This window comes from Hemibagrus wyckioides, linkage group LG20, assembly GCF_019097595.1.
Source record: "Hemibagrus wyckioides isolate EC202008001 linkage group LG20, SWU_Hwy_1.0, whole genome shotgun sequence".
Classification (NCBI taxonomy): Eukaryota; Metazoa; Chordata; class Actinopteri; order Siluriformes; family Bagridae; genus Hemibagrus; species Hemibagrus wyckioides.
The window spans coordinates 18,729,969-18,742,498 of record NC_080729.1 but is presented as its reverse complement, the minus strand read 5'-3'; the positions used below and the strand labels follow the sequence as shown (position 1 = coordinate 18,742,498).

At 40.8% G+C, this 12,530-nt stretch overlaps 1 protein-coding gene across 2 annotated transcripts in view; it reads left to right on the top strand.

Moving 5' to 3' along the window:
* The first annotated feature begins 547 nt into the window (after positions 1-547).
* The window catches only part of tnk2b (tyrosine kinase, non-receptor, 2b), a 48,001-nt gene continuing 36,018 nt past the window's right edge, over positions 548-12,530 (top strand). Inside the window, exons 1-2 of one of the 2 annotated variants that reach the window (XM_058418140.1) lie at positions 548-763; positions 10,569-10,753. Coding sequence is in view for 1 of the 2 variants with exons in the window: in XM_058418139.1 (XP_058274122.1) it covers positions 11,297-11,338 (42 nt within the window). In the remaining variant the exon portion in view is untranslated. Of the gene's footprint in view, positions 764-10,568; positions 10,754-11,160; positions 11,339-12,530 lie in introns of those variants that run through there. The other variant, XM_058418139.1, reaches the window with a different exon arrangement.

Sequence of the window (12,530 nt, the reverse complement as noted above, 5' to 3'; positions counted from 1 at the left end):
TTAATTAATTAATTAATTAATTATTTTTTTAACAAAAATTGTAATAATGAGTTTTATGTAGTCAATTTGCTATAAAACGGTGTCTCCCAGGTAGGCTCAATTGTATACGCTAGACTTAAAAAGAGTCATAAATCAAAAGGGGAGCCTAAAAATGAAATGGTGCACTTGTTTAACAAGGTACTGCAAATTTATTTTGAAACTATATAAATAAAACAAGAATAAATACTCAATTCGGATAGTGTCTTGCTGAAAGGAGAAAATATGTCGCGTCCCCTTTAAGATTGAAGCCATTGAGTAGGGTTGCCAGATCAAATTCCCCCTTCGCAGATTTTTATTATTATTATTATTTAATTTTTGCATGACGTAAAAAAACAAACATTCATATTTTGGTTGTTGATTTTTTATACAATTTATATCTTAAATTTAAAGCTTAATTTATTGGTTTATGGCTTAACACACATCTGGAAATTAATTACTTCATATGGAATTTCGTAACAATCACCGTGATTAGAGTTCATGCAATCTGGCAACCCAGTTGCCAATAGAAGCATATGCTCACGGAGGAAAGAGAGAGCGGAGGGAATGAAGCAATGCGGCGGACAAAGTGAGATTAATGGGAAAAAACGCCAAAGAATTAAATTAACACCGCGTTATAAAGCAACTACAAAGCTACAAACTTCATTGCAGTTTGAATTGAAATAAGCGCAAGCGAGAAAACCGGGAAAGTTTTCCCGTGGAAACGCCGACGTGAATGAACTGACAGGTAGGAATCACTGTTGCTCCCTCGACAATGTACATTGTATTAAATTATAAATACGTTATCTATTATAACTAAGTTATACAAATATTAAAAAAATATATGTTTTGAAAGTTGAAAAATGTTGCTTAGATTAACAGGTTCCGTCCTGTCAAATCAGCCCCGCAGACGGTCTCGGCTCCGTTCCCAACCGCGTGCTGTAGTACTAGATAGTACGTTGGAATAGCACGTGAAGTATCTAGACCTAGTGAGCAGTGAGGCAGGTCGTGATTTAGGACGCAGCCTCAGGTTCACCTGCGCGAGCGAGGTGAAATGGCGCGAAATCATAGGCAGGGATGAGTCTCTAGCAAGGCGTCAGATTTTAGAAGAAATAAAAGTCAACATTTTCACACAAAAATGTTTATAAAATAAGCAACAGAGACCTGTTACAGTCAAAGGATGTGTTCCAAATCTATTTCACTCCCTGTTTAAATGCACTAAATAGGTAATGGTTTTCACCGCAGACACAACTGACACGCGTTTGCTTCTAGGCTAACTATTAAAGTAAAACTTCACTCACAAACTCATTAAATATATTTATAAAGCTCTGTTAGTGACGAGTTCAATGATGTCGGTCCGAATTCGTCAGTTCGAGCAGTATTTTTGTAATGTCTGTGAGAAGTTGTGCCACGGTGATGTCACGGGGTGATGTTACGTTTGCCTTCGCAGCGGTGGTCAGTACGCGACATTAGGGATAGCGGTCAGATTTTGCTCACAACGACAAAGAACTTTTACTTTTTGTTAAGAACAATAATAAGAAATGTGTAAACAATGTGGTGAGATGTTGGCACTAAAGATGGACTCCCAGAATGCAGTTCAGTTCAGTTCAGAGACTCGGCTAGTTGGCGATCTAGTAGATGATGAGCGTTGACCGCGTTATGACCTACTTTTGTTTTGACCTCTCCAACACTCATTGTTTTTTAGACATTTGTCAAGATACTCCGGTTTCCTCCCAAGGTCCAAAAACATGTACATTAGGTTGATTGGTAACTCTAAATTGCCCGTAGGAGTGAGTGTGAGTGTGTGTGGTTGTCTCTCTATATGTGGCCCTGGTGATGGACTGGCGACCTGTCCAGGGTGTACCCCTGCCTTTCACCCAATGTGCTCCAGCAGACCCACGTGACCCTAATTAGGAATAAAGCAGGTATAGAAAATGGATGAGCAATCAATTAAGGGCCTTGCTCAAGGGCCCACTTACTAATTTTTTATACCTGGGATTCGAACCCACAACTTTCCCATCACTAGTCCAACATCTAAACCGCTAATCTACCACATCCCCCCTATTGCTCGGCTCCGGATCACACACTCTGGGAGCTGTGGTCACGCACCTGGCCTCGATACTGACCGGTACCAGCAGCATTGATGCTGTCCTAATCAGATCACTGTGGCTGCCTGGATGATCCAGAGCTGCGCTAATGCTCTCGAAGGGAACGTGTCGGAGACGGAAAGAGAAGTCGACTGAAAGATTGCACTTTTAGACTGCCTAAGAGACGCTGCGCTGTATTTCAGCCGTGTTTCACCTGGATGTGTGCAGATAATGCGATAAGCCAGGAATAAACCAATTGGGGTGTGCTGTTATGTCTGTTATATAAAAAAAAAAAACGGTATTAGTTTCTAGACTGACAATTCGGTTGTTTCTGAACCACTTTTTCATGAACAGGATTATGGGATTGTCTTTACTTGGTCCAAAATTTGGGGGGTAAAAAAACCTTTTCTGTATGCTAAGGTTGATCCAGATGCTAGAGGTTCGAGGGTCTCCTTCAGGTAAACTCTGTTACTCTAGGCTACTCTTGGCGAAGTGCCCTTAATCGTTGCAGTAAATACATCAGCAGCGTAATTTGCTTGCCTAATACCAGGTATAAAAAGTGTCAACATTACCAGTCTGTGCTTGTATTCTGTCAGTGCAGCATGACTCACGTCTGGCCTGCAGCTAGGGCTGAATAGTGCGCGAGATTAAATGTACCTGAACACGGAGGTGAAGTGAGTGAGCTTTAATGCCCTCGCGCAGATATTTCTGGCGAGTTAACACCGTGTTAGGACGAGGCCTTGCCTGTCATGCGTAGGAGGAGGAGCTGCCGCCGCCGTCGAGTTACTGATGCCCCGAGGCTCCGTATCTCGGCTGAGGTGCGATAAGCAGCCCCGGCGTGTAGCGACACATCTCGCAAGGGAAAACCAACGCACGCTGACCCTCTCCTGGGCAGGTACATGCAACACCTGGATGGATGGAATGTCCGGTTTAAAATGTAAGAACGTCACAAGTATGTCATTTCAGACGTATCGTATTATACATATCGCTCTTTTAGGAAAAAGCAGCGACGTAGTGATGTGATGAGATCTGGGGTCACCCCTTACCACGCTGGGGTTGATTATTTTCCTACATCACATCCCTTAGTGTATTTTTTATCACATAAGATGATCGATTTGCCAACAGTTAGAGTTTTATATCAGTTATAGAACGAAGCATTGTATATTTTATCTGTTTGTTGAAAGCTCACATACTTTTAGCAGCTATAAACTGTCTATCCCCGAGCAAGTGTCTCTTTCTTTAAGTTAATAAGACTTTAAAAAATGACACCGACACTGGAGACTCCTTCCATATGAAAGGTTACTCGTGTTTTAATGCAGCAGGTTTTATGAGGAGGTAAATATAACAAGAAGTGTTCATGAGATGGATATGGCATGAAAGCTGCTTAATATTAATAGAAAGAAGCTGATTGGATGTTTTTGTTTATTTATTTATTTTTCCTGATTCCTGCTTCTGATTCCAACCCAGTATAATTAAAAATAAAAATAATAAAATAAATAAATAAATACAATTCTGAAGTTTAAGATGATTTTCTTTAAAAAAAAAAATCACAACTTTCACATACTAATCAGTTACATTGCAAGAATATGATAAGGAATAAATACAAACAAAAATTCAATAAAGTATTTTTATGTGTAAACTTTTTAAGTTTATTAAAGAAAAAAGTCCAGTATTTTTAAGGGTCAGATTTCCAAAAAGTTTTTTTTTCCCTCTCCAGTAAAAGACCAAGCTTGTGTATTGAGCTACTGATACCAACCCAATATAATAAATAAATAAATAAATAAAGTTTACAATTATTTTCTTTTTAAAAACAGGAAAAAAACACATCTAAAATCACAGCTTAAATCACAGACTAAACATTACATTGCAAAAATATAATAAAGAATAAGTACAAACAAAAATTCAATAAAGTATTTTTAAATGTAAACTTTTTTTATGTTAAAAAATGTTTTTTTTAAAGATCAGATTTCTTCATTAAAAGATCAAGCTTATGTATTGAGCCACTCATACCAACCCAATAAAATAAAAATAAATAAATAAATATGTAAATAAATAAAATTCTAAAGTTTACAATTATTTTCTTTTTAAATCCAGGGGAAAAAAAAAACACATTTTATATGAAATCACAACTTTCGCATACTAATCAATTACATATAATAAAGAATAAATCTAAACAAAAATTCAATAAAGTCTTTTTGTATGTAAAATCTTTCAGTCCAAATCCAGTTCTCATATATTTTTAAGGATCAGACTTCCAAATTTCAGATTATTTTTTTCACTCCAGTATCAGCGATACCATTTTTTTTGGCTTTAGCTTCAGCAAACCGCAGAGATTACATACGAGCTCGGTGTCCGAACCTGGAACTCTGTGTTTACTGTGCTGAGTGCTAAATGATGATAGATGTAGCCTTGGGCCAGACTCGACTGCTGTCTTTCACCAAGTTCTAACTAGCCAACTAAAAAGCTCCTGATGAGGGATAACGAAGAAAAAACACGGGCATGTGTGTAACCTAGGACGACAAGCTGGCGAGAAAATCCTCCGAAAAGTATGAACCTGACATCTCCATCAGTGTCCTTCGTTCAGTCTCTGATGGAACTGATGAGAAAAGCCCTGAGGTTTCAGAACATTAGGATTTATTGCTCTGTGAAACACCGGTCAGGTTCGATAGTCCGTCATCTGATAATAAGAGCAATGATGAAAACAAAATAGAAAATATTGCGTGTTTGTATAACGTGGGATTGCTTCGGGGAGTCTCGGGCTTATTGTTAAATCACGGGCTGTGATGTCATCAAATAGCGATTTGGCAAGTCTGAGATGTTTACCCATGGTGGAGACGTGGATGGAGGAGACGTAACGTAGAGAAGGAAAATGATTTTTTTTTCTTTGGCTGGAAAAATAACAGACTTAGAGATGATTTACAATGGATAGGAATTGTCTGTATTACAATCTGTGTGTGTGTGTGTGTGTAAAATCACAGGGAGAGACGGACATAATCTATAGATGTGTGTGTGTAAAATCATGGAGAGACAGACAAACTACATTATAATCTATAAGTGTGTGTGTGTGTGTGTATAAAATCACAGGGAGAGACGGACAGACTACATTATAACGTATATGTGTGTGTGTGAAATTACAGGGAGAGTCGGACAGTCTACAGTACAAAATACCTGTGTAGGTTGTTACTATAGAAACGGTACTATAGTGAGGTCAGAAGCGCGGGAAAAAAACATGGACTCCATCATATCCGTCTCAGCAACATGGTAGAGATGTGTGATGGATATTTATCTCCTCAGTGAAGTGTACCAAACGTGTGTGTGATCTGATACAGTAGAACCTATTTAAGGATAAGAGATATTGCTGTGTTTGCAGTTGATGCTCTGGGAAACTCTTTGTGGTTTGATGTCACCTTCTGACCTCAGGGTCAAGAAGACCGTCCCGACTGGTTTTTTTTTTCTTCGTTGGATGTCAAGGAAATAGTTTTTTGATCATTAGTGGCCATGCTCCCTTTCAGAAATGTCACAAACTAATTCTGTCAGAAGTTAGCATGAGCCGCCGCAGTGATGTGGTGCTCGGGCGATGAAAGGCGATAGTGTACGCTCTCTCACTCCTCATGACTCAGCAGCCATTCTTCGTGCCATGTGAGTAATGTTCGGCTCCTAATCTCTGAAAAGCTGCGTATTTTCCCTCTCCTATAGCACTCAGCTCAGGGAAACAATAGAGAGCCACATCTGTGATCCTCGGCCTTTTTCCCTCATTGTACAGCACGACATGCCCGAGTTCACTACACGTGTGTGTGTGTGTGTGTGTACTCGGGGATTTATCCAGGTGCTTCCTGCGATTTAGAATAAATTACTGCTTCATTAGCATAAGTGACGAATACATTTCCATAAGCTGTATGTCTGAAGTCTGTATAATTATACCAGTAAGATACTGATATCATGTTCATCCAGATGTTTATTTCAGTACATCTTAAACAACAGAACATTCTAGAAAGTTTACGTCAGATTTTTGCATACACCCCAACACAGACACACCTTCGTTTGTTTGTTTATTCAAATTTATTTAAATTTTGTTTTTTTTAAAGATTTTTTGTGCTTTGTGTTTTGACTCATAAGATGACTTTTGATGTCAATATTATCATCAATTATTAATCACAATACACTTCTAAGATATCGCAATATTTCTTTAATAGCTTTAAATCTTTTTTTTTAAATTCTCTTAAGTAAAGTTTGGAAACAACTTTTTTTTTATTTGTTGATTTATTTTTTCTTAAATATTTTACTTTTCAGTGCTAAATAATTTTTGTTGAGCTTTATAAATATTTACTTACTATTCTAATATAATTACTTATTGTTATTTCTTTTTTAATTTTTCATTCTATTTTTTATTTTATTCTGCTTCTTCTTCTGCTCCGGACGTGTCATACTGCGTATGGTTATGTATGTGATATATTAAAATTTAAAATAAAAATTTGATTTAAGTAAAAAGTGTCAATAAAATAATAATTATAAATAATAATAATATTCTTTTAGTAAAAGTGAAATAAGTTATTGAGATTTTTGGTGTTTGCTGCCATTATTGCTTCTTTAGGATTTGTTTTTAAAAAATCATTATTTTATAGAATTTGGTTTTTTATGCCATAGTCACATAGCTGTGTACTCGGGTATTACCCCAAGATAAAGTGTAGTGTGTTACTTTGCACTGTGCTTCGCAGATTTTTACGCGTCATTAGCAGACCTTCTGTATCGTGACACAAGTCATATATCATAGAAATGTCTTTGAGTCTCGTAACGTGATGTTTTCCGTTCGTTTTTTCCAAGACCTCCTTTTCACAGTATTGACAATAGACCGTCGTCCTCTTTAGGAGTACCTCAGGGTTCTGCTTTAAGCCCGATTCTCTTATAGCCGTTTCATCACAACGCTCCTGTTTCCTTTTGTTCTCGTCGCAGCTAAAATCCTCAAACTTTTCCCATCCGGTCGTGGTTACGAGACCTGGAGCTATTGTTAAAATATCCTTTTACTTACCGTATCGCTTCCCGTCTCAGATTTTGTGTCTCTGTTATTTTTCCCCCCCCAGCTAGTTTACCATGCAGCTTGACTCGTGACTACGTGCAGACGTGATGTGACCACTGACTTCCTTCTACAGCCGTCCGTGTGATGTGATTTCATTGTGAAGGACTGATTTATGGCCCTCGTCTTTGACCAGTCCAGGTTATTAGATCGAGGTTAGGTTCCGACTTTCTCCGGTGTCTCTCCTGAGGCTGTGTAATTGTGTATTGTTTATTGTGTATTGTGTTTTAAGCTCCTCCCACTCTCACCTTTTTCATCTTAGTCTGCAGCGATAGACTAATTCCTTTCTTTTCCTTTCCGTTCATGCTGAGAGGAAACACGTGAAATACAGGATATTTGAGCGACTTTCCGTTCTAATGTCTATGCTTTAATATTTAATAGAATTTGTAGTGACCTTTTATCAACGTCATATAGATGAGAAAGTAGCGGAGACACTGATGCCAGCCAAAAGTCCCAGAATGCTTTGCAGCTATATGAGGAGTTACAGCACAGCTCGAGATGATGATGATGATGATGATGATGATGATGGTATTGACATGAAAGGTGAAGCTGTGGAAATTTTAACTGTGAAGTTTTCAGATGAGGAGATGAAAGACCTGGACAGAGGACTAAAGCTCCGCCGCATCCAAGTTGACTTGATACTTGTAAAAGTGACTGAATTCATATCTGATAAATAACAAACCCTCAAGTCTTGAGCTCCGTCTTCAGCTTCCCGAGACGTGTCCAGATCCTTGACCTCATTACAAAAACACTTGTTTTTTTGGCCTGGAAGTCGGTCATCTATCACCCGCTCCCACAGCGAAGCCTTCAGCCCCGTGCCTCGGAAGAAAACAGCACTTACGCCTGACGGGACAAAAGTGCTCTTTGTGCGGCGGACGGCAGAAGGGGGCGGAGTCTCTGCTTTTTTTTTTTTCTCCTCCAGGTGGGCGTACAGCGGAGGAGTGAATCAGGCCGGCGCCAGGAGAAATTCCCTGAAGTCCGGATGATCGGTGGTTCATTAGAGACTCCGCCCACCACGAGGTCTCCCGAGGCAGCACTTCCAAAGCTTTTCACATGCTGCAGTTCTGGCATCGGAGAAACGGTTCTCCAGGTGCAGCGTGTCCTTCATGCACAAGGCAAAAAAACGCTCCTCTTAACAAGGTTGAGAACTTTTCAATGCTGTTCTTTCTGAGACTAAAACTACATAATGAGAAAAATTGAAGGAAAAACAACACAGATGTGACATAGTGATGTATAAAGGAGCTGTTGTGGAGTTATTATACACCGATCTGCCATAACATTAAAACCACTTACAGGTAAAGTTGTCTATTGGCACATATACATTACAGTAAAATTCTTTCTTCACATATCTTATCCTAGGGGGTTGGGGTCAGAGCGCAGGGTCAGCCATGATGCACTGCCCCTGGAGCAGGGTGGGTTGGGGGCCTTGCTCAAGGGCCCAACGGTGGCAGCTTTGGCGGTGCTGGGGCTTGAACAACCGATCTTCTGGTCAACGACCCAGAGCCTTAACCACTTGTGCTACCAACTTTACTCAAAGACTGATGAATGAGGCCCAGAATCTTTTAACACAAAAGGAAGTCGTAAAAAAAAAAAGAATGTGATGTCATGCCTTATGATGTCATTTATTGTCACTTGCTCAGCTGATCTAGAGGAAACCGTGCGGTCATTCAGGCAGGATAGTGTGTGTTTGTGTGTTTGAGTGATTTCATGCTGACTAATCTCCGCATATCGGCCGCTCTGTTTAACCTGTACACTTGGAAAAAGCGTAATTCAGCCTGCTTCTGTAAATACGCCATTGTTCCGTAGCTGGGGGGCCGGAGGAGGTTTGATGAATAACAGGGAAACTGCGCGTTAAAGAAACACTGCTCAGCTTTATGTTTTCAGAGGAGTGGAGGAGGAGGAGGGATGAATGGACACAGTGTGGCCCTGGAGTATGACGACATCAAATAAGTAAATACAGAGGGGTGGGAGTTTACATATCAGGAGCTCTTTCCCGTAGAACACGTGAAGTAAAATGCGACACGTAAAACATCCGGAGAAATGCTGATGTGAGGCGTGGCCTGTGAGTGCGAATAATTCGAGACGTATTTTCTAAATGTTCTACAGCCTGCGCTACTCCCAACCACTGCACACTTCAATTCAAAAACAAAAATGAAAACTGCAAGATAATCTTCACTGAGTTTGAGCTTGTAGAAAAGAAAGGTTTAGATATCACTTCAGCGGTATGTAATGGATACAGGGTTGAGGAGTCAGATGAGCAGGTTGATGTCAAATCTAATGCCACGTCACAGCCTGAGGCTAATTCACCGGTCACAATGACGTCGTTTTCGAGCTCAGCGCGCTCGACAGACAGAGTGGGAAAGTTTACGCCCACATGCTGATTTTGTCAGCATCAGGTGAGGCAGCTGACTCCGATGAGGGATAGATATATTCACTCCCAAACACCAAACTGTATAGTCTATATTTTGTAAAGTCTGTTTTCATATCAATAATTAAAAAAAAATATTTATAATTACATTTCTGCAAATAATGCAATTTAACAGTTTTAATTATAATTGAGAATTGTTCACAAAGCTGAAATAAGCTTTGTAGTAAAAGGAGGTGTGGCTTCTGTATCTGTCAGTCTTATTAAAAAGGAGGTGTGGCTTCTGTATTTGTCAGGAGGGCTAAAAGGAGGTGTGGCTTCCGTATGTCAGTTCTACTGACTGAAAGGAGGTGTGGCTTTTGTATCTGTCAGTCTTACTAAAAAAGGAGGTGTGGTTTCTGTATTTGTCAGTCTTACTAAAAGGAGGTGTGGCTTCTACATCTGTCAGTCTTACTAAAGCTGTAACTTTGTCTGTCCATCCTGTAAGAGAAGGTGTTTCCTTGCACCCAGCAGCGGGTGTAATAACAGCGGGTGTTTCCCTTATCAGTCCCAGTAGAAGGGGGCGTGGTCTTTATAACTGTCAGTCCCAGTAGAAGGGGGAGTGGTCTCTATACCTACTTGTACTAATAAAAGGTAAAAGGGGGTGTGGTCTCTGTTCCTTCTTGTACTAATAAAAGGTAAAAGCAGTGTGGTCTCTGTCTCTACTTGTACTAATAAAAGGTAAAAGGGGGTGTGGTCTCTGTGCCTACTTGTACTAATAAAAGGTAAAAGGGGGTGTGGTCTCTGTACCTACTTGTACTAATAAAAGGTAAAAGGGGGTGTGGTCTCTGTACCTACTTGTACCAAAAAAAGGTGAAAGGGGGTATGGTCTTTATACCTACTTGTACTAATAAAAGATAAAACGGGGTGTGGTCTCTGTTCCTTCTTGTACTAATAAAAAGTAAAATGGGGTGTGGCCTCTGTATTTTCATCTGTGTTCTATATCTATATTATATTGTAATGTAATGTGTTATTTCTCTGTGTGTTTCAGATGTTACTGTAATGGCAGAACTCACAGATCGAAACTCTTTGCCGTGACCGAGATATAAAACCATGGACTGGACTGACGGTGAACCCGAGCACGTGTGACCTCTGCACACACACACATATACACACACACACACACACACACCCTGAGGCGACTGAAGTGATCAGGAGCTACACGGCACACAGCTGGTAAGAGCACACGCACACATGGGTTCCGATCACGTGTGTCCATCACCTCAGAAAACTTTGGCACGTAATCAGACGTAGTTCTGCGGCTTCTTGTAGTAACGTGAGTGACGGCTCAGCTTGCGTTACGTTTGTAGGTCAGGATGTGTGTACATGTAAGCACGCGCGTGTGTGTGGGTTTGAACGTGCTCTTTCATTCAGTTATGCCGAACACGCTCAGGGCGCATAGTTCTCTGGCTTCGCGTCGTCCATCATTAGTCGTGCGGCGTCGCTGTTCGGAGGCTGAAATGCAGAGCGAGCACGCGGCGTATCTCATTCCTGTTATGCCTGGAGTGCCGTTATTCGAGCCTCCACGCCTCTCTCTCTCTCTACCGCTGTCTGCAGCCTTGATCCTTTCTGCACCCTTTCAGCCATTTGCACGGCTCCTCTTTCCCGTGTGATGAAAAGTTCTAGCGTCGACTCCGAGCCCGACTCAGAGGAGGAAAGCGACGTGTCCCGGGGGCAGGTGTGTAGCTGCACAAACAGGAAACGCACACTTCAGTGGAAATGCTTCACAAGGCTTGCACAGTCATCTTTATAAAAACTGAGGTAAGCTGTCGCATACTTGCGTGTGTGTGTGTGTGTGTGTGTGTCACGGCGTGTGTGTCATGCGTGCACCAGAGGAAACGGTGTAAGCGAGAGCCAACAGGTGTGTGCTCATGAAAACATGCTGTGCCAGCGTTCAGGACGGAAATGATCTAACCCACGCTCTGTTTAACCGCTCTCTATAATTAGAGCACAGCATTTAAAAAGCCTTGATTGTGGCCTCAAAGAGATTTTTATCTCCGGAGGGAAAAGTTTAGACGCACACAAGCTGAAGTGTGTCATTATGTGTGTACGTGCGAGTGTGTGTGTTTACAGTTTATTTTCAAGGATCATTTATCAATTAGCACCGGCTGTTATGTAACAATTAAAGACAACTCTGGTTAACCTTATTTAGCAAAATTTGTTACCTCGCCATTTTTCCAACAGCGCCTGGTCACATGACCATGAAACGCCTGTGTTGTGAGAGAATCCTACTTTTGTTCCGCTGAATCATTTGACTAGACAGCTTTCCGATGAGTCAGGGATGAACACACGCTTGGGGGTGAGCTGGAATGGGAAAATAATCACAGGTTGTTGAGTATTCTCCTGTTATAACACTGCAGTTTGGCAATTAACACTTATTTAAATGAATTAAAGAATGATGTCATCATTTATTTAAATCTATTTACAGTTATAAAGTGTTCTGTTACAAAGCGCCGACACTGGAGACTCCTTCCACGAAAGCGCTGATGTTCTAGAAACTTTAGACATTAATGTCTTCTGTGTCTGGATTAAAGTCCCTGAATAAAGGTGCAGTGAGACATGGAGAGCTCGTGTCACATCCATAACACTGCAGGAGTCTTTATACAGAGTTCACTGGGCAGTGAGGGGGGAAGTGGGGCTATTTTTACCTGTGTGTGTGTGTGTGTGTGTGTGTGTGTGTGTGTGTGTGTGTCAAAAATAGCAGAAAGTGCTACAGTAAATGCCTGGAGGGCCAAGACTGACAACTCTGTCCTCTGTACAGAGTGAGGAGGAAGAGCAGCTCCATTATTTTAACCCCAGTCTCTCTGTCCTTTTACCCCATCAGCTCTGCCTCTCTCTCTCTCTCTCTCTCTCTCTCTCTCTCTGTCTGTCTGCCTGTTTCTCTCACTGCCTGTCTCTCTGCCACCTTTTTGCCTGTCTTTCTCTCTCTGCCCGTCTCTCTTTATGTCTCTCT